Source organism: Malaya genurostris, chromosome 3, assembly GCF_030247185.1.
Source record: "Malaya genurostris strain Urasoe2022 chromosome 3, Malgen_1.1, whole genome shotgun sequence".
NCBI lineage: Eukaryota > Metazoa > Arthropoda > Insecta > Diptera > Culicidae > Malaya > Malaya genurostris.
Genome location: NC_080572.1, coordinates 244,058,367 through 244,081,479, shown reverse-complemented (window position 1 = coordinate 244,081,479; position 23,113 = coordinate 244,058,367). Strand labels below are relative to the sequence as shown.

The following is a 23,113-nucleotide window of genomic DNA, read 5'->3' as shown; positions in this document are numbered from 1 at the left end:
GGTTTATGTGCCCTTATGAAATGTTCACGTCGATATCTGTATTCCTGTATCGAGTCCAAAAATCGGTATGAATATCGATAAATCGGTATAGTTGGCAGCGCTGCTACAGAATGCAATTCTGTATTCGATCGAAACAACCCGATTCGAACGAAATACAGAATCGGGGTGATTCATCCACTAATTTTGAAAAATTAGGTCATTTTTACGTCTTCTTCTGCGAAGGTAAACTTTTGAATTTGCAGTTTTTAATCTCATCACCCTGCAATTCCGGAAGCGGATGTAAGATCCACATGAAATTTTAAAAAATTCTGTGCAGCAGTAGTGCCTTTCATTTAAGTCTAAGATTGTTAAAATCGTCTCTACCACATCGGAGAAAAGTGAGTGCATATTTCTCGCACATTTTTCTTTGTAATTCCGGAACCGGAAGTAAGATCCATACCAAATTTAAAAAATTTCTATGGGACAGTAGTACCTTTCATTTGAGTCTTGGTTTGTAAAAATCGGTTCAGCCATTTCGGAGAAAAGTGAGTGCATGTTTTTCTCAAACACATACGTATTTCGTACTCGACGAACTGAATAGAATGGTTTATGACACTTGGTCCTTCGAGTCTCGGTTTAAAATCCGGTTTTATCAGTTATTACATAGCCTTTCTATATGAGAATTTGGCTCAAAATTGTTTCAATTTATAGGTTATGGTAGTGCGAACCGATTTCAGCTATACCGGTTGGCAACCCTCCAGAAATAGTGGTCAAAATCTCAAAAACGGAACTGTTCATTTTCTCAGAGACGGCTGACTAAATTTTCACAAACTTATATCGTGTTCGTTTCCAACAGTGTAGAGTAGAAAAGGATGCCCTAATTACACCCAAATTGGAGCGATTATAATCGTTGCTGCACTACACCAGCGCAGTGCTAAAACAGCATTAGACTCAAATGAAAGGTTTCATGGTTTCATAGATTGTATTCTTAAAATTTTAAACGAAGTATGTGAGCGAAAATGAGCAAAAATGTTTATAAATTGAAAAGGTTATGCTACTTTATGGCCAGACAAACTTTTTTTATTTAAAGTCCAAAGAAAATCCTTTTGTAATATTTATGAAAACATGAGTTATATGAGATAATTGGCATCATTACACTGTCGATTTATCTACACCAGCACCAAAAATCTGGAGTTTCACATACGGAATTTAGTTCCAGCATGCAGGTTCTGAATTCTGAAACTGAACTAAGAAATTAAACAACAGAACAACTGGAACAGAATTCAGGAATTAAATTATGAAACTTAATTCAGAGATTTACTTCTGGCTCAGAAGTCAGTTCCCAAATTCTGTTTCGGAGTTCAGTTCTAACACTTAGTTACATAATCAACATCTAAAATTAATATTCTGAATTTTATTCCATAATCTGAAGTTGAAATCCTAAATCAGAATCCTGGATTCACGTTCCGAACATAAATTAGAAAACTAAATTCAATTTCAAAATCTAGTCAATAAAGCAGTTTTAGATTCTAGAATTAGGATTCTGTTCCAGAGTCATAGTTTTAATTGCTGAACCTGTAATCTGGAACTACATTCTAAGCCTGGAACTAAGGTTCTGAATTCAGTTCCTGCATTTAGAAGCTGAATGCGATCACTGATAATCTGACTACCGAAAAGGCTACCCATAGTAAAGTAAGTAAAGTAAAGTCGCCAAAACGTTGATAAGCTTTGCAAAATTTTTAAAAAATTCTTATTCTGGGTGATTCGGAGAGTTTCAGCAGCAGTTTTGTCGATTAAAATTTTTTTTATTGCATGGCACGAACATCTCTTTCCTCGATGGTTCACAGGCAACAACTATTATTTCTACATAATATATTCGGTAACTTTTGTGAAGTCTCAATATACATATCAAGGCTGTACAATTTTTGTAATACTGACGCACTTTGAAATAATAGCTAGAAGTGTATATTGCTACACACCCTATTCTATTAAATTTTCCTTGGAGAAAAACTTCAACAAGGTGGAATGTTCCGTTTCGTTACTTTTCTCTGCTGATGTTTTGTGTTCTTTTGGAACTTCATCGTTATCATTCGCCGTTGATTTTTTCGTTTCGTTGTTAGTGTGGATGTCCTTACTCTGTTTCTCCAGTGCACGAGGAAGATCGGTGTTCGGCTCTCCGAACGGAAACTTGCAGCTAGTATCGTACACGACCAATCCATCCGATCCACGTCGTTCTTGTAAGCGTTGATTCTTCAACAAAGCCACTGGAGACTTCAACTTTTCTTTATCCACGCCTAGATCGTGAAGTTTGGTAATGTCTTCGAACAATTCTGCCGAAAGCGAATCACGCCGATGTCTCGCCTCGCCGAAAGGGTACTGCCGTGTAGTATCGTATGTTACAAAACCATCTGATCCTCTGCGTTGTTTGCGAACCCCCACAAATGTTTCCTTTGCTGGGAATAACTCTGTGTGGAACTTAAACCAATCGTCAACATCTTCAATACTTTCACGTCGACCAAGTCGAGGTGTACAACTTTTCACGTTCACCATGTTTCCTAGCTTATCTGATCTTTCTACCACTGAACCAAGCTCTGATTCTGTTTCAAACCAAGCACTGACCTCATCAGTGCTGCCGGCTCTTCCCTTTTGCACTGGAGTTTTAATCTCAAGTTTAGGAGACAGCTTAGCATAAATTTCGTTCTTCTCTATTCTCTCAAACTCCTGATCGAAACAGTCGTCTATATCCGATAGCTTGTTCGAATCATCCGAATCCACCAGATCTAATTTTACATCGTCTAGTATATCTTCGTCCTCCTCGTAGGAATTCTCATTGAGGAGTTTTAGTAACTTTACGGAATTGGGATTTTTCGAGTTGGGGTCATTTATTTCCGAGTTAATCTGATCTTCCAAGTAAGCCTGGAATTCCTCGATAATGTTCTCGTCACTGGCACTACCGTTGAACACCATTTCCATCACATTGGTTATATCGTGATGGTGAAGTACCTGTGACGAAACCATGAAGGTTCCCAAATCAAACCCAAGTATCTCCTTCGGAAGTGGACGCTTCCGTGTGATTGGCTCTAGCATTGAACTGTTCTTCGATTCACTAGCAGATGATTTTCGTCGTTTGGGGACCTTCGGAGGTGACATGTTGTCGAGAATTGGAGGAGATCGCACAACTTCTCTGCTACCGATAGTAAACTTAGGTGGATTCACTTCTTGAGTGGGCGTTGTACTCCCAGGATTGCTATCCACGGATCGCACTGATATTTTTCTATGTGTCAGCCGAGATTTGGGTTTGACCAGTTCGTCTGCTGCGTTGTAGTGGTGATCTTCCGGAATAAATTTACCCATGGACATTTGTGCTTTCTGCAGATCCTTCATAAGAAATGAGCTGGAGCTGCTGCTTTTTAGCAATGGAGGCTGAGGAGTCGAGCTGCGTGACTCTGCCTTCATCAGATTGGTAGTTGATGGCATGGAAATGATTCGCTTCAGGGTTCTGGGGCTATGCGCTTTCGCGTCGTCCGAGTTCTCCGTTTTCTGGGAAGCATCTATGCGAGCCGCAGCGGAATTTATACGAAGTTGGGTTTCCGACATACTCTTTGGTAACTTCGGCGGTAGTGGAGGTGTCGATAAACTTCGCCGGGAAACCGGTCGCTGCTTGCGAACCGGTTTCGTTGAACTTGATTCGTCCGAATCACTGTAACTATTCAATGACGCCAGATACTTCCCAAAGTCTCGATTAGGTTTGCGCGGTGGAGTTTCGATTGATGCTTCTGTAGTAATCAGATTTTTGGAAGACTGTTTGTTCTCGTGGTTGTGCAACAGATTGTGCATGTGATCGGTATCATCGCAAATATGACGGGTCTTGCGTTTCCGAGGTACAATTACTGGCTCTTCCACAGGTACCATTCCGAGGTATCGGTCTTCCTGGTAATCTTCAAGCATTGCCATCAAAAATTCGGCTTTCTTACCCAGGTGTGTTTCCTTTGCAACGGTTTCGTCAATTGGCTTGTTTATTTGTTTTTCCATTTTTTCGTTCAAATCATTCCTATTGTCATCAATGTTTGATTTTACTTCTGTCGGAACCTTTGATTCAACAATGTTGTTCTGGAGTTGGCTTTCAACGACGGATCCATCGTTACGGGACGGTTCTCTGAATGTAGATTTTAGGACATTTTTCTCTATAAATTGATCAATTTTATCCAAATCTTCCATGCCCTTCTTGGAACTCCTTCGCCTCTCAGTAACAACTGGTATGATCGATAGTGAATCCGATAGGTTTTCCCCGAAAAATTTATCCGACTTTCTGTTTCCAACCGTAACCGTTTTCGGCGGCACGTGATTTCTCATGGGTACTTCTACTTTTGGTTTTTCCAATTCAGTTTTGGTAGGAATGATAGAGAAGTCACTGAACGCATCAACCTTTGCACCGATTTCATAACTAGACTGGGTTTTCTCCGACAGGCCCCCATCAACGGTGTCCCGAGACTTTTTATCCTGCAACGTTGTTGTTTGCACGTCATGTGAAGCTCGGCGACTATCCGCACCGAAGACATCTTTGAAGCCATTCTTTACCTTCAATGTTTGAGGAGATGTACCACGTTCCAGTGTCGAGCGCTTCTTACGAGGTGGCGCCACCGGAGGTCTGTCGATCACGTTGCCCCCACCATCTGGTACACTCAAAGTGGCACTGCGCCAACTGTCAGCGGTGCTCGGTTTCGGCGTGGTTTCCAGTCTGCAAGTGAGGTAAAATTGAATTTATTTTCCCGCAATAAAAAATTTGGATGCAATATTACACATGTCGGCCCAAGTAGGTTTTGTTGAAGCCCGTTTTGTTTTTGCCTAAGCCATTCGGGCACATCTGGGTGAAAAAATAATTGTCCGATTATGGGAGCATCGCAATAAAGTATTGTGCTTTACTTACTACATTTCCGAAATTATTGAACATTCTTCCTGGTCGCAGTGACCTGTTCGCATTGGGTTCCTTGCATAAAGAGTTTCCCATCTGAAAAAGTAAAGGATTTTTTCTACAAATTATAAATACTAATACTCAACGCGAATGAAAATACTAAATTTATTTATTTCTTCGTCAATTTATTCACCCACAATTTGAGCTTACGAAACTTATAATAACTGTGAAAAAGACTGAATACTGCGATACTACCGTAGGAAATCAAGTAATTTTAAGTTCATTTAAAAACAAACCTGTTTTGGTTCACCTAGTGATGTAATGATGCTTTTCTCATATATCTCACATTATCATATATAAAAGTGTGGTTGAACAAAACTTGGAAAACAAAAAAAGTTTGTCCATAAACCTACAGAATGAAACAATTCTCAGATCGGTCAGGCCATCTCTGAGAAAACTAAATGAGTTTCACTATCACAGGTACTTCCGAAACCAGTAAAATCGAAGTCGGTTTGAGAAAAGTGAGTAAGATTCATTTTGGAGTATATGGCAACAGTTTTTGTCGCATTAGCAACCAATTTATGAACGAAGACACGATAGGTGAACCAAATAGGAGACTATTTGATGTCAACACGGCTAATTCAAATCAGTTTCCAGTGACAAGTACCTTCTACTTTGGTTACCGAAAAATCAAAATTATGGTTTACTAGCGTATTTTTTTTTATTCAATAGTAACATATTTGAAGGCACACTGCTTAAGCTCTTAGATGCCAAGGGCATTTTCTTATTTTAAATTAAAACTAACTTAAAACTAGGGTATTATCATTAGGGTAGTGGCGAATTCCGGTCGCAATGGTCGATTCTGCAGATTCAGTCTGCAGCTGGCGATCGGCAATGGTCGGTGGATTAAATATGGCATTAGTTTCTTCCAGATGACGATTATACGTTTCAATGGGTCCGCGGGAGTTTACTAGCGTAGATTTCTGCTTGATACTGATGATTGAATTTTTTTTTACTAATTTTGAATCGGTTGGCCTCATTAATCCGTCTGGATAAACTTCAGAGAACGACATATCCGAGCGTCAAAACTGACTCAACTTTTCGATTGGTCTAACACGTGTTTGATGTAACACATGGGCTGAAAAGTCCCGGGCCTACCACATAGATGGAGCTAGTTTTATTGCAGTCACCTTTTTTCAGTTAATACTAAGTTTCAAAAGACAGTTGTTAAAATTTCATAATATTCTATTCATTACTTTGTGAGTTAGTGTGCTAAGAACGACGCTACTTTTGTTATTCTCAGAACAATCGATCAAAAACTATTTCGTGTTTTAATTTTACACTGCTTCTTGATGGAAAAAAATACCGCTCAAGCGAAGCAATGGCTTGAAAAGTGTAATAGAGACAATAAAACGTTGGTTTGCTGACCTCAAACGTGGTCGTAGAGACACCGATGATGCAGAACGCAGTGGACGTCCTAATGAGGCGGTAAAACCAGAAAACATTAAACAAAATCGTTTTGAATGATCGAAAAGTTGTGTGAGTTAGCTCGCATCGAGAAGATATTAAAAGAACGTGTTGATTTTATATTGCATGAGCATTTGACTATGAAAATGCTCTGTTCAAAGTGGGTGCCGCGTTTGCTCACTGTTGACCAAAAACAAGAATGTGTTGATGATTCTGAGCATGTTTGGCCATGTTTAAACGTAAACCGGAATTTTTGCGTCGATATATGACAATGGATGGAACATGGATTCATCACTTCACTTCGGAATCAAAACGATCGTCATCTGAGTGTACAGCAACCTCGTTCAAAGCGCCCTAAAGCACAACAATCGGCTGGAAAGGTTATGGTCTCGGTATTTTGGGATGTGTGTGGTGTAATATTTATCGACTATCTTGAGAAAGGAAATACCATTAATAGTGAATATTATGTAGCGTTGTTGAAGCGTTTGAAGGCTGAAATTGTAAAGAAACGATCGCATACCCAAAGCAAAATTTTTTGTTTCATCAAGACAATCAAAACCATGGCCAAACTACATGATTTGAACTTCATAATTGCTTCCACATCCACTGTATTCAACAGATTTGGCTCCCAGCGACTACTGGTTGTTCGCAAACCTGAAAGAAATGCTCGCCGGTAAGAAATTTCGCACGAATGAAGAGGTTATCGCTGAAACTGAGGCCTATTTTGAGGCAAAAGATAAATAGTTCTACACAAGTGATATCGAAATGTTAGAGCGGCGCTGGAATGATTGCGTTGCTCTTGATGAAGATTACGTTAATGAATAAAGTTAATTTTAAACTATTGCGATCTCATTGTTAGGCCCGGGACTTTTCACTCCATGTGTTATTTTAACTTCACATGAAACATAATCGGTCAGATGTGATATCCTAGAATGAATATCATCGGAAATTTCGTGACCGTACTACGCCCCACGGCGACACCTTTCGTCGTTTAACCTTAATTTTTTTTGAAGCACGATTCTGTAGCAGATCGTAAACAACAACCGCAATCACCACTGCCAACAGACCATGACGCTCGGATGAAAGGTTTCGATTGGTGGTTTTATTTACATCGAATGCAACAATAAATTATTTTAATTTTTTTGTGAAAATGAAATTTCAACAAAAGAATGTTATTAAGAATTGAGAAAAGGTCATTCAATTTCTCTGTATGATTTCCTTATCAAGTCTCTTGGTAAAGTCAACTCAAAGTTAGATGAATATAAAATGAAGATATCGAAAATTTGGAAAAGTTGTGTTGGGAATGAAGAATATTCCTCCGCAATTTGTTTATTATTAGGGAAATCTACAACCGTGCCATCTGTTTTCAAGTGATAGCAATCTTGCTAACTTCAAACGCCTTCAGTAATTTTATTTTGTTCAAGATACTCAAGGGGAGAATAAATACAATAAATCGAAATTGTATTTACCAGGTGGACGATAAGAACAAAAATGTTTTGTGAGTAGTTGAAATAAATAATTTCACGGAGTAGAGAAAGCTTGCAGGTTCAAGTTCTGTTTCTAGAGCAATTTTTTTGTAAATTTAAACTTTTGCAGTTTCAATAACCTACCTTTTTCGAATCTGTCTTTCGATGCGTTTTATACATAGTAAGACTACGTTGATGACGCCTTCCCGTCATAACGAAAGAATAGAACTAGCTTTTCGGGCTGTAATCAAATTGCCACGAAATTTTTGAAAATCATTGCGAGACTATATAAGTTTTTGACGTCGATTTATAACTGTTAATGATACCTGGATCCACAAATATTCGCCACAGATCAGGATGAGTGTGTGCCGGCGTCAATCCATTACTGAGTACTAATTTTGTTCTTTGGCGTGTAATAGTGGTTGCAGACTTCATTAACATTTGAAAACCAAAACGCAAAAAGTCCACGCTCGTGAGCCGAAGTGGCCTAAGAAGGTTTAATGAAGAGCTTGAAAGCCGAAAACGTTGAGAAACTGCTTCATATGAGACGAACTTAGTGATCCAATTACTTTCCTATCCACTTTATTCAGCCGATTTGGCTCCCTATTGGCTATTATCTACTACCAAGCTATGATGGCTACACAATTAAAAACTTAGTTCGAGTGAGGAGATCATCGACGCCGCGTCGCAGTAAACCTTTCGAAAAATTACTTTTTAAACAGAACCCAAATGTTGGAAATCTCTGGAATAAGTGTATCATCATAACAGGGGACATTGAATAAAATAATATAAATCAAGTTGTTTTCAAATCTAAGAAGATTATTTTTATCCCAGCTAAAACTGGTAGAGGCTGGAACTTGATTTGACAATTGCTTCAACCAAATAACCTTTATCCAAATGAGTTATCCGACATAAATAAAATATTATATTGATCGTTCTATCGATTCCAATAGAGATTTCATCCATTTTTTTTTTTTTTGTTTCAAAAATCAATTCCACTCGTACCTTTCCGTTTATTCCTTTCGATATACAAAGTTTTTCAGATGATGTTACAGATATCCAAAACGTCTTACTCATCAACAAGACGTATTCAAACATTGACGTATTGACAAAAAGTGGCACAATGACATAGGTACTCTTTGACAGGGATTAGATTGGCACCTCTATACAAAAATTAGGTTCGAATCTGAATCGAATTTAATTCAATAACTTTAAAACTACACAGAAAAAAATTATGAATTTTACTGGTGACATAATTCTACAAACGATACAATTCACTACTATTTTTCAAATGACGCAATATTCCACTCGCACAGAATTTTACATGTAACATTACGAGCGTAATTTGCACTTGGCTACCAAGTGCCGCTGCATGGATTTATTTGTATCAATTATTCAACGAACAGATATGTGCTTCTGTGGTTCATTCGAGTTATCGATGTGCTTGTGACCTAGTGTTTCTCGGTTCAAGTCGTGCTGTTGTTATCGATCTTTTGTTTTTATTTCATTTGAATTCAAGCCATGTAATTTTCATATCACACAATTTTATTACATATTCTTGAATATAAATTTGTGTGAAATACGACGCTCCATCTATGTGCATCTTATAAGATGTAAAATCACGAGATTTTTTCGAACTATGTACGTTCGAAACAGGTTCGACCAAAGTTAGGATACGGGGTTAGGTATAATAAATATAACAATGGGTATAGAATTTGCTCAAACTTTAGAAAATCATATACTTATCATATACTTATCGATTCAGCTCAACGAATTGAACTCGAAACAAACATCAGTGGCACCAAACGAAAACGACATTAGTACACTGATACAAATCCATTGCCGATTCCAGTGCGGTAAAATTTCATTTTCAATCGAATATTATAAGATGAAAATGAAATTTATGGCCTCTGACCGTCAGCATATCCCTACTAATTAATTTGACTTTTGCTGCCATTTTCAAGTGAAGCTCCCGGAATTCATCGTCAGTTGAATAATCGTACCTAGTCATTTGACGTTTTGCTTGCTCAGTTTCGAGTGCCAAGTAGTGTAGCTCCTTCATTGCCTTCGCTCTTGGTAGTAAGCAAGTTCGAACGAATAGAATTATAAATGGAGTAAAGTATTGAAAATGAAAACTGAAGGAGGAAACAATTAATTTATGTGTGTTCTGTGATTGATATTTCAGCTATCTGGTTTGTCTTTCATCTATTATCTTGAACCAGTTCGAATGTTTACATGAGCTTCATTTGAAGGCCGCTCTCACACTATTGAAAGAGATATTTTGTTACTTCAAGAGATCAACTGACGGTGGTTAAAGTGAACCTGGATTGAAGAGAAACAAGTGATGAACTGAATGCTGCCCGTTCGGGCCGTCAGCAAACATTGTGTGTGTCAGAGAGTGAAGTTTACTGCATTAGAGAGATCGTCAATGTTTTCAACATTCAATTTCTATTGAAATGAATGAAGTTTTACTGCACTGGCCGATACTATGATTGAGAAATCATAAAAATCATGAAATATTACTTCTCATGAGATCATGCCGTTTTATGAGCAAAATGATACATCATTTTGATCATATTATCATTAATAATAGGTATGATCTCATTAGAAGACATGTTTCATGATTTTCTTAATTTCTTAATCATGATACCAGCAATTGATTTTTATCCGTGTATAACATAATCTGCGCAGGACGCCATGACAATGATATACGATCATCGGAAAGGTATGACGACCTCATTAAAATGATTGAAACCTGTTTCCTGTCGTAGAAATGACCGATTTATATCGCATTTCGAACTATTTTCGCTACGGTCTTGCTTCTTAGAGCTGAAGCAAAGATATTTTATCCGATTTAATCACAATTCGTTGATTAAAAGTCGATTAACCGGTAAAATAATTTGGCGACTCTGCTAATGAGATGAGACTATTAGTACAATATCCCTACAATAATGGTCGAACTCGCACATCACTTCTGGCAACTGAAAACAATCATCGTTCCGAGACCAGCTCTGTTTTAGGAAACTTGTTCCAAGTTGCTCACACAGTCATAGTTCACTTTGCCAAGTGAACATTACATTTAAAGACCACTTCACATCCAACGCAATTTGCCGATAATTCTTTTCTTAACAAAATAACTAGGTAAGCGTCGACGGGTAAACTGAGTAGGCGATGCTTCTGCTTCTGAGACTAATCCAGAAGTCATGCAAACACGATTACGCTTCATTCGGCAATTCAATCATTTTAGTGGAGTCTATATTTTAACGAGAGACTAATGCAATCAAATCACGATCGGCAAACAAATTATTTGACATGAGAAAAATTTGGTAGTTATATCGTGAATTCACAAGCAGAACTTTTAAGTTTAGCAAGATATTTTTCACCCTACAATTCTTGGTAGATAAAAAAACATTTTGAACCTTGCCAGAAGACCATTTTCTATGGTTTACATATCGTTCGACCTGAACGTAAAATTAACACCTTTTCCAGTTCGCAACAAATGATGAACCAGATGCTAATGGAATTCGAAAATATGGCAACATGCAACAACTGAATTATTCGATGATCTGAAGTTGTTTATTTGTTCCAACTGTTTGTGAAACAATTTGACGAAGCCCTAATTGTTGGTCTGATTTTCACCTTGGATCGATATCACTTGGTATTTTTCAGATTAATCAGCTTTCCGGCGACACAGTTTGGTTAAAACTGACCCTATGCTATTGGATGCAGTACTTATTCATTCGTATCAATCACCTTTTTGTGTGCAATGGATCTTTAACCTTGAAATCGGAATGTTTCGCTTCAGCATCAGATACAGTGATTACGGCCAAAACTCATTTCCAGTGGAACTTACGTAAGCTGCAATTGTTTCTCCTCTCTCCAAATGTAGGTTGAAATGATGACAGGGAAAATCTGTAGATAGAACAGGAAACGACCGATCAATGTCATTTTGAAATACTGTGATTATGAAGCGCTAGGCTTCTGCTGGCAAATGAGTTTCTGGTTGATGTGCACATTTGAGGCTTTTTGATAGGTTTCATTCGATCAAATAATGCAACTCGATTATCACACAAATTAGAACTTCATCTATAACACACAATAAATCAAAAGAAACCCAAAAAAGGATGGATTTATATAATAAAGCAAATGCTCCTTTTGCTTAAACCATACAATATTGGTTTTGAGAGTTTTTTGGTGGTTGAAACTTCACTGCCGCTGAAGTCCGCAGCAGAATACCGATGCGGTTACACAGGACAATGTCGAAAAATACATTTAATTGTGTTGGCCCACCGTAGAGTGCAGTTGCCATGAGGATTAAGACTGAGCACATACGCCATATTTTGGGCCAGATTCTACAGATGAAAATAATGTTCTGTCGCTGTGAACTGCGCTTGCTAACTTCGGACCAAGAACGCAAGCGCACTTCTGAAGCGTGTATGGCCATGTTGATACGGAATCGGGTCGATTAGTTACTGTTGATGATACCTAGATCCAAGGATGGCTTTTATCGTATCAAAGAATGCTCACTCTTCACTCTCCACACGATTGAATCAGTGCCATCAAAGAGAGACTAATATCATCGCAACAACAAACACCCGACATGGCTCATTTAACATAGAATAGACACCAGTGCGAGAGCGAATTTCTTTCGATGACATTTCTGAGAATCAAAGGTTAGCACGCTACTGTGGGGATTCTCTCTGAAGCAACAAACGGTCGCTTATTCTCGTTTCGCGATCCAATTCTATACAGGCAGTTGATAATTGCGACAGAATCATTTTACTATTACCGCTTATTCTAACTATGTGCAGATAAGCTTTGTATAAGTTGTGTCTATGAAAATGTATGTGAATGCTCCAAACAAGGGTTTTGAAATATTGCAACCTAGTATGAGAATCATCAAGTTGAATCATCGACTCGATTTTCTGCGATAATTGTCAACTTGCGATTCTCTCTTGGGAAATTCCACACAGCAACGATCATTATCAGACTGTAATTTTTTTAAGGGCCGTGAAATACTCAGAGTATGAAGTGGAGCGAAGGAATGAAGAAAAATTCTCTCGCGGCTCATGCATTGAGAGACTCGAGTTCTTGTAGCATCTTCTACCGGATTGAAAATGTTGCATACAATATAGATAGCAATATAGCAGCTTCTGTCAAATTTTCGGCAATCACCAACACTGCCTAGATCTACTATTACACGATAGAGAACGAAATGAGTTTTCATCTATGAACTAAAGACGATAGTAGTGTTCGGAAGCTGCTTAAAAACCACGAAAAATGAACTCGCACGAGGAAATAATCGAGAGTTTTGCAAACCTTCCCACAATATACTTTTCGGGTTGGATGTTTAAAGAAATTAAAATTTTTTCAATCCTAAGATGATTACTTATTACCTCACCTAGTAGCTCTGATCACAATAGTAGAACGTTTCGGCATTCACGGTCATTTTCAAATAAAGGGATTGTTAATAGTCTTAGCAATTTTTTATAATGCCGAAACCGATATTTATCACTCGGTTGTGAAATTCTAGACATTTTTTTCCAAGGTTCAGTGTGAAAAAGATTTGATGAAATCTTAAAATTTCTAATTAGATCAGTATCTAACGAGGAAAACAGATTGGAAAAATGACATGCAAATACAACTATGTAATGAAAACTGCGAAAAAGCCACCGCAGAGACGGGACTCGAACCCGTAGCTAGCTCCTATTCGGGAAAATTGTTTGCATAATTGTCTTGAAAAACTGAGCATGCTTCGCTAGGGTTGGGCGCCACGAGTATTCAATTATAGTCATGTCTCTATGGCTACTAGAGATGGTCGGGTATCGGGTATTTTACCCGAAACCCGACCCGTACCCGTACCCGACGGGTTTTTGGTCGGGTACGGGTAAAAATTTTTATTTTCAATCGGGTACGGGTCGGGTACGGGTAAAAATTTTTACTGCTCACTCGGGTACGGGTCGGGTACGGGTAAAAAAATTTAACGCTCACTCGGGTACGGGTCGGGTACGGGTAATTTTTTTTTTCGGATCGATTACCCGACCATTTGTACTTCACATAAATATGTTTACACGTTGACGAGATTTTTTCATTGCAAAACAGTTCTTCCGGAAAATAATCAATTTGATTCAATGGGTTTTGACATTCGCGCTTAGGACCAGACCTGTCAACTGGCATCTTTTTCCAGAAAAAAAAAACATTTCTTTCTTCATTTAAAAAAATATCAATCATAGTTACGTGAAAAGTTATGTGAATATTTCCCGCCCTACTTTGTTTATAACATATTTAATAAGACACACTGCCTTAGCTCTATGATGTTGCGGTCGGAATCTACTTTTCACGTAGGTTTTAATGGACTGCCATTTTAAAACTGTTTAATGCACAATTCAGTAAAAATTACTTGATTCATATACTGCCCATACTCGCATATCAGTCTCATATCGATTTTCGCCAATTTTGAGTTAGCTTGAGGAATGGAGTCTTTCCTTAATATACTCTCAGAAATTGCAATGAAAGTTGAGGGTTTGTTCAGTAAAATATAAAAAAATATCAACTCATTTCTGTGTCCCATATGCTAAAGTACCCGCATATCAGTCCCATTCAGTGCAAAATTTCAATAATTTCATTTGTTGCAATATTGGAACAGCAAAGGTGTATTACCGATATTTCATGTAATAATACCAAGATTTAGCATTAGGGAGCAAAGCAAAGACTTGGCATTACTCTCCTTTCGTGGAGTTTGGCCTTTCTGTTTCAACAGACTTCGCAGCCGATTCTTAGTGTACAGAATCATTGCATGGCTAGTACTATGAATCCTACTGACACTAAGAATCCTTCCAGGTCGGAGCTCGAACATACGACAGCTGACTTGTAAGACCAGCGTCCTATGTATTGAACCGCCAACCCGGGACCAGCATTAGGGAGCACAATAAATAAAAAAATCGGAAATAAACTTTTGATCGTCTTTTTCTCAACATGCCGATTTCCCATATGGGACTGATATGCAAGTATTGGAAGTATATAAAATGTAGTGTAGTACTCATATCACATTCAGATACCAGAAAACTGTTATTTTAAATATTGGTTGGAGATTTTCAAAACTTTCATAAAAATCATTAGGATTTTTACCATAAAAACATGAACATTTATTTCAGAAAATCTGCACAGAAGTTCTTCTTATTCTGCACTTCTGGGTGGTGTCACCTCACTTGAAATGACACCGATTGATGGCACAGCAAGTTGGGCTATATTGCTAGTTAATTTTCGTTTCTTTTCACTGGACTACAAGTGAAAATCTCGATGCGTGACAACGTGGAGTCGCAAAAGTAAGGGTGAAAATCTTTTCTCGCGAAATACTCAAATTTTCACCGTGTTCACTCGTTGAGGGTTTCACCGGTTCAGTGGCTGTAAAAACCACCAGCTACCGATAACATCGTGGGTGTGGGTTTGTGAGGCTTACAAAACGGGCATAGTTGACAGATAAATTTAAATCAAAATCATAATTCATTTTGCTTTGTAGTAAAAAATTGTAACCAAAAAAATTTCCTACGAATGTTCAAACTACTTACACTTGAAGGACTCACTGTTCACCATGTTCAAAATTGAATTTTTCACACCGGGAATACACGTACATTGTTTGATTCTTTGGTCAATTCACGTAAACGAACTGATAACAAACTTTTCATTTTAGGGGATGTTCGCATAACATTCATTTTCGTCACGTTTAATATTCAATTTGACATTTGAAACTATTTTACGTGATTTTTCAAGTGATTCGAATGTGAATTTTTATTTGTGTGTCAAGATAACGAGCACGCTTACTTGTGGTTCTAAAGAATTGGATCAAAAGTCGCACTGTTTCGTAAAAACCATACCTACCCAAAATTGAATACAACGGGTATTACGACATTTTGGGTAAATATGCTTCTCGAAAAATTTGAGTTCATATTACTCCCTTTTGTTGACATTTGTAAATGATTATAAAGTACCAAAGACATTGAAAATCTACAGGGTCCGCCATCTAACATTTATTTTTGAACTAGCGGTTATTTCGACATTGGTAACCTCAATGTCACTTCTGATTTGACAGAAACTTAGTTGTATCCTTCCGCTGAACGAAAATGGTTGTGTATACGCTTGAGGACCGCGTGAAAATAGTGCAGTTTTACTTTCAAAATCATGGTAATGTTGCGGAATGTGTGCAAAAAAATCATCTTCTCGGATGAGGCACGTTTTCATCTCGGCGGGTATGTTAATAAGCAAAATTGTCGCATCTGGGGACGGAAAACCCGCACGTCATCATGAAGAAGCCGATCTCAGAGAGTGACGGTTTGGTGCGGATTTTTGACTGGCGGCATCATTGGGCCTTTTTTCTTAGAAAATGAGGCAGGAGCCGCCGCCACGGTCAATGGCGAGCGGTACCGCGTCATCATTAGCGATTGGTTCTTCCCGTTACTTGAAGAGGAAGACTTGGACACCTTTTGGTACCAACAAGACGGCGCTCCGTGCCACACAGCCAACGCTACGATCGATCACCTGTGCACAGTCTTCGAAGATCGAATTATCAGTCGAAATTCGGCTGTCGTTTGGCCGCCTCGGAGCTGTGATTTGACACCGTTAGACTATTATCTTTGAGCGGCTGTCAAAGATAAGTGTTATGTGGACAAGCCAGAGACAATTCAAGCCTTGAAGGATAACATTCGTGCATCCATAGCTGAAATAAAGCTGCATACAATCGAAAATGTATTAAAAAGCTGGACCGACCGTATGGCGTACTGCAAGGCCAGCCGAGGCAGCCATTTGAATGAAATTATATTCAACAATTACCCGGAAGGATTGTACTTTAATATGAAAAAATAAATTTTGAATTCGGATGAACCGTTTGTTTTTTTTTTTTTGCATGTTTAAAAAAAAGTTACATTACATTATTCATGCTTCACATTGTATTTATATGTTTAAAAGTAAACAAGCATTTTAATGTATTTTTCTTACCAACCTGATACGGCTCGATATCTAAAACACTTTATATTTTCCATACTGAATTTTGGTAAAATTTTTACTACTCATTCGGGTCGGGTACGGGTACAGGTAATTTTTTATCGGGTACGGGTCGGGTACGGGTAAATTTTTTTTATTTTTTATCGGGTACGGGTCGGGTACGGGTAATTTTTTTTATTATTGATCGGGTACGGGTCGGGTACGGGTATTTTTTTAAATTTTTAATCGGGTACGGGTAAATTTTTTTGCTGATCACTCGGGTACGGGTCGGGTTCGGGTATAAGAATTTCTATACCCGACCATCTCTAATGGCTACCCCTCCGCCAGTAATCACTTACACGTCATATGATTACGATATGACGTGTAAGTGTGGTAGCTTTTTCGCGTTTCCATCCCATAGTTGTATTCGCATGTCATTTTTCCAATTTGTTTTTCTCGGTAGATACTGATCAAAATTAAAACTTGCTCAAGGCGGCTCTATGTCTTAACAAGACTAAGCCAAATCATTTTCAATTTCGTTGCTTATGCAAAAAGGACAAAATCTTAATTCGTTGGATAAAGCATCGGTTATGAAATCTATAAACACATAAAATTGTCTGATGTTCAGTTTGCCACTAGATTTAAAAAAATATGTCGGTCATAATCAACCGTGAAGCTTTATAAAGAGTATGATTAATTGTTTTTAAGAAATAATAATCTCCTTTGAAAGAATTTTTCATATTCATTATTATGTCGTTTTCACTTGAGAAAACTGAAACTGACCCAGATTAAATTCATCAAACAAACTCTTTTCACGAAACTGTTTTGGTTTCGCACTTAGCAACGGGGATTTGAGTAAACCTGAGATAAAAAGCAGGTTCGAAACTGACTCGATTTTCAGTTCAACAACGTTGAAACTAGGTTCGAAACTAGTTTCAAACAATCGGTTTGACAGCAGTTAGGGTGGAAACTGGGTTAAGTTTGACATCAAGTGAAAACGACTTTAAATATAAATTCATTATTTATTCCAAGTTCTCATTCACAGATAAATGCTTCAAAAAGCATCTGATGTTGTTGAAGGTTGAGCACGAGATTTATAGCATATTTCGATCAACTGCATGACCTACGATCAAAGTATCAGAAATATCATTTGAAAAAAGAGAGACTGGATGAACGAATCACATAAGCCTTTTTTGATTGTACCCAAGACTACTGGAAATTAACATCGAAACAAAACATAACTGAGCCTTTCATTGCAGAGTTACTACGTGTTTTACAAGTTTTAATCGAGTATTTTATGGGGGAGAAAGAATTTTCATCCATCCTGTGGCGACTTGATGTTGCGACACTGCGAGGCTCCAGTCCAGTGAAAAAAAAATCTGTTGGACTATGACTATGAAACTCAAGTGAAATAACGCCAACCAAAAACAAAGAACCAAAAAAACTCCTTGCATTGACAATATTCTCTCGTGTCAGGGCCACCTAAATAAGAATTTCTCATTGTCAATTCGATTTGAAAAATTAGTTTTAAATTAACGAACTTTATTTTTTTAAATCATTCATTTTGGTTTGTTTTAAAGAATAAAATGAATTTCTTTCAAACATATTTAAAAGGTACATTTTTATACTACTTTTACTTTGATTTATATTTGTTTTCAAATTTCTGAAAAGCATTTTTTGAATTGAATTATTTTAAACATTTAACCGTTATGCCGCAAGATGATCGATTTATTTTCATACAACAATCAAATCCAGTATTTTCAGTTCGGTTTCACATCTCATCCAGTCGATAAAACAAAACCGCTTTCGTTCGGGACAGAAGAAACCAAGTACAGTATTGTGTAGTGAACAATAGAACGACCTCGAAACGAGTGAACCAAACGAACAAAAGCTACCGCCGACACGAAAGAATGCAATTGTTGTTGACTTCAGCAGTGCAAAATTCGACCTTCGATACGAGAACTTCAAGGTTTGCTTAAGGAGCAAATGCATCTTGACATTAAACGTGTGCATTTACTTCAATGCAATAAGACGAATGATGTTGTTTACATCCAGTTTTATAAAGAGTTGGGTGCAATTCAATTCGCAAAAGACAATAACAATGTGCACTATGTGGAGCACGAGAACATTAAGTGCAACATTCCAGTATATATGGAAGATAGTGCTAAAGAAGTGCGTGTGCATGATCTTCCCTCAAGCGTCACCGATTCTAAGATAATGTTCAACTAATTCAGCAAGGGGCAGATCGCTTAGTACATGTAAAAGTTTGTAAAAATGACAATTTTTTTACATTATAACTATCCTTGAGAGAAAAGATAATGTTCAACTAATTCAAATTCAATGTCATGAACACAATGAAAAAAATATCGCCATCAAAGTAACTTGTAATACACCGTTAATTTATTTTAATTTTTTTCTAAGGAGTGTATCGAAAAGTAGTTAGCAACATTGATTATTGAATAAAAAAGCGAAAGAAACATATTTTGACATCAGTTTTCGATATATTGTAGAAAAATTACATTTTTATGCATTTCACTGATTATATTGAAGAAAATCCTAGTTTCTGTGAAACGCTCGCACTTTGGACTTGACATTCTTCATTAAATTCTGCACAATTACTTTTGTGACTTTCCTGGTGGCAGCTGTCCAGTTTTTTTTTAACTCCTGCCTGTTTTGGGACATTGTACCTTCCTTCCGAAAGTGCCGCTTGACAATTGTCCAATACCTTTCAATTGACCGAAGATCCGGGCAGTTCGGTGGGTTGATGTCCTTTTCCACGAATTGTACATTATTTTTGACAACCACTGTAGAACGGGGTTGGCGTAGTGGGCTGAAGCCAAATCCGGCCAGAAGACAGGAGGAGCCTTATGCTTTCTGTAGATTGATTCTCTTCTCTTCTTCGAACATTCTTCCTCGTACACCTTGGCGTTAATTGTGCCCTTCGTGAAAAAATCGATGACCGCAAACCACAGGTACAAATTGCTTGCCAGACCAACATCTTCTACTTAAACTTTTCCATCGCCACTGTGGTGTCAGCGTCGTCCAGGTCCTGGTACACCGATTTCGTATAATATTGCGGTCCGGGCAGCGCTCGAGAGTCTTCCTTGGCGTAGGTTTCGTCGTCGATCAGGATGCATTTGTCTTTATTCTGTAGAATCCGGTTATACAGTTTTCGCGCTCTTGTTTTGGCCTGAACTTGCTGTACCAGGGACTTTTTCGGCACCTCTTGTTTCTTGTACGTTTTCTGGGAGTTCCGAACTTTGATCCGTTGAATCATCCCGATGCTGGTGTTGAACTGCTTGGCCAAATCCCGCGTCGACGCCGATGGGTTTTTCCTGATGTACTCAAGCACTTTTATGTCCCGGCCGGGCTGGCTGGGACCCGTTTTCCTACCGGGTCGGGGTAAATCCTTCATGGAAAGGGTCTTACCGAACTTCTCGATAATATTTTTGACACTGGTGTGGTGCACTTTCACCTGTTTCGCAATTTCGTTGTACGTGACACCACTTTCTGAGCACCAAGTGTGCAGAATTTTCTTTCGCGTTTCCGGATCAATTCGACTCATCATTGAAACGATAAACCGTACCGAAACCAATCGATTGCGCAGCTGTTATTGACATGTAAACAAACATATCACCGCAAAACACGCTGCAAAAAATTAAGCCATTTCAGAGTAATAACTGGTTGAATGTTGCTGACTACTTATCGATACACTCCTTATATATCAGAATAGAATGATATGCCAAACATTTCCTTCATAGCCTATAGGTTTCGTCTTTTCAGCACTATTCATAACATTCATGAGCAAAGTTAAATACTGCTTCATAACTCTTGAAAGTGAATACGATAGGTCTAAAAGAGCGTAATTCTACATTATTTATAGGCGATATTTACTTTCTTCAGAAAAAAACACATTTATATATGGAATTGTTCACACCTTTATGTGGGCATCATGCTCAATTATTTGTGACACTTCACTACTGGGTGCACGCTAAACGCAAACTATCAAACATGACTGAACTAATAGCCTTTTCCGTCACGAGATGGTGTTACTGTGATGTCTTTTTCGATTTGTATTCAATTCGTTGAAGTGATCCATATTGATATACACTGAGGTTTTTTTTTATGAGGTCTTTTTTATGCGACAATTTTATGCGACATTTTTATGCGAATTTTCAGAGTTATGTGTTTTTTTTTTATGCAAAGTTTCAGAGTTATGCGGTTTTTTATGCAAATTTTCAGAGTTATGCGGTTTTCTTTTATGCGAAGTTTCAAAGTTATGCGAATTTTCAGAGTTATGCGGTTTTTTATGCGAATTTTCAGAGTTATGTGGTTTTTTAATACGGTACGTAAACTCGCATAAAACAGACTTCAGTGTACAATATATTTGTACATACACAACTAACAAAGTGCGTATAATGTGGTGTACATCAAGTACATCTCCGACATCAGGTATTACATCACGATTTTATAATGCTTTCGGCATCACAAGAAACGTTGAAAAAAGCAACTCCCTTCAATTGTATGATCTTTTTTCTTTAAATTACTGCCGGGCGAGGAATGCATCCGAGGTGGTAACCCTAATATTATTTAACATCAATTACTAATTATGCTCTCGAGTGATTACATAATCTCTCTATAAGAGAAAGAGTAGATCTTCAATATCATCGGTATAAACGTTCAGTCTAATTTCGTCGGTGATTATATTTTTCACATAATTAAATTTCCACTATTTCGACAGTAGCGATTTCGGCTTTGAAATAAAGGATTTGCCTCATTTATGTTTTCTCTCCCGGCTATTTCCAATAATTTCGTCGATTTCTATGCATATCTTAGAAAGTTATTACTAAATGCAAAATGCAATCGCAACAATTTTAAGTACAATCACCAAATAGAATATATTTGTCTTGGAAAATCTTCCGCATCACAACAGACCGCTGATTATCAGCAAAATCATTCTACCGAAAAAAAACCATACTTGTGCAAACTGAGCCAAACCATCATCTGCATACAGTGAAAAAAAAGCAAACAAACGGAAGGTGTTGTTTAATTCACTTCGTCATATTCACACCACTAGAAAATTTATCTGCTCTGTAAGCAATTCGCAAAACACGAATAATTTCAGTCGTCCACCAATCAGCGATTCTTCTTCCACTTATTCGAGATTAGCTCCATAGCAATCGAAAACAACGTCGCAGGTAGTCGCATCGGCGGAACTTTCCACCCCGCCCCACAAGGCTTATTTAGCATAACACTATTTTTTTGCTTATTATGATCAGTCAGTTCCAATACGAAAATGATGTCATGCCCCACGTTCGGTTCAACTTGTTTCCGTATGTGTTCAAAATAACAGTCACATCGTGCAGCAGTTGTTACTCACGTTTACATTCGAATGTTCGGAGTAACATTGTATTCTATGTCAAATAACGATTGTTGGCAAATTACGCGGGAAGATCAGCTGAGTCCTCATCTAACAATTTACTAATTAACTGCCTAATCACGGATCACGTCATGCAAACACCTGTAGACCTTAACCTGAGCGAAATGTAAGCTGAATATGGTGTCACCTTCTGCGAGCAACTCTCCAGTTTCAGTCTGAACTTCGAACGAAGCCAATCAATTGAGCACACCCCAGAAATCGACCGTACTTTCAATACGCACCAATTGCAGATACTTTCGATGGTTTGATTCCGTTTAACTGTAGTTCAATTAGCGTTTTCGATCGGTATCACACATTCACCTCTTAGCGTTTTGAGACGTCCGCCCCCTCCCGTCCGGTATGGGAGTGCCCGGCAAACGCGGTAGTAAAAAAGAAAATAAAGAACTGATAAAACTCGATCCAATCGCGATCAAAGCTCGCGGTCTACTGCCTGGAACCTGCCGTGCTGGAATAGTGCAGAGAGAAGTTCATTCTGATCACTTGACTCGAAGATGTGTGAGCCCGCATCCCCCGACTGTTGAAGTGATCCAAATAAGGTTCAAATTTTTCGCTTGTTTGTGAAGTGTTGCAGGTTGTTTAGACAATTAATTAATTTCAAATGACTCATAGTATTTATTTTGATGATATCCTTCTACTGTTGCTAAATTTTATATCTCATTGCCGAACATTATTCTTCGTTTTCTTTGATGTTTTTATATTCTCGTAATTATATTATACTGATATTCATACATCTCCCCACTCGGTTTATCCCACATCTCCTATTTGCCTTAGTCATTATTATGTTTTATTTTTCTTCACATACACCTCGTGACACTCTCCGATCCGGCCCAATCGCGTTCACCGAAACGCGCGACATTGGACACAGACGGGTGG

At 38.0% G+C, this 23,113-nt stretch overlaps 1 protein-coding gene across 4 annotated transcripts; it reads right to left on the bottom strand.

The window, feature by feature from the left end:
* Positions 1–1,769: 1,769 nt before the first annotated feature.
* On the bottom strand, positions 1,770–22,693 carry LOC131435617 (uncharacterized). 4 transcript variants are annotated; one of them, XM_058603686.1, is made up of 5 exons: positions 22,462–22,693; positions 11,578–11,736; positions 4,907–4,987; positions 4,779–4,843; positions 1,770–4,717 (listed from the first exon to the last, which is right to left on the bottom strand). In XM_058603686.1, exons 3-5 carry the CDS (start codon positions 4,985–4,987, stop codon positions 1,960–1,962), a joined length of 2,904 nt encoding a protein of 967 aa, XP_058459669.1. In that variant the 5' UTR covers positions 11,578–11,736; positions 22,462–22,693; the 3' UTR covers positions 1,770–1,959. The 4 variants fall into 4 exon arrangements, with proteins under 4 accessions (XP_058459669.1, XP_058459670.1, XP_058459671.1 ...); XM_058603687.1 differs by having other exon boundaries at positions 11,678–11,736; XM_058603688.1 differs by lacking the exon at positions 11,578–11,736.
* Positions 22,694–23,113: the final 420 nt, after the last annotated feature.

Coding starts and splice junctions, on each gene's coding strand:
- LOC131435617 (XM_058603686.1), bottom strand. CDS start 4,987: ATGGGAAACTCTTTATGCAAGGAACCCAATGCGAACAGGTCACTGCGA. Junction 4,844..4,906: donor TCAATAATTTCGGAAATGTA/GTAAGTAAAGCA, acceptor TTTTTCACCCAG/ATGTGCCCGAATGGCTTAGG. Junction 4,718..4,778: donor ACCTACTTGGGCCGACATGT/GTAATATTGCAT, acceptor CCTCACTTGCAG/ACTGGAAACCACGCCGAAAC.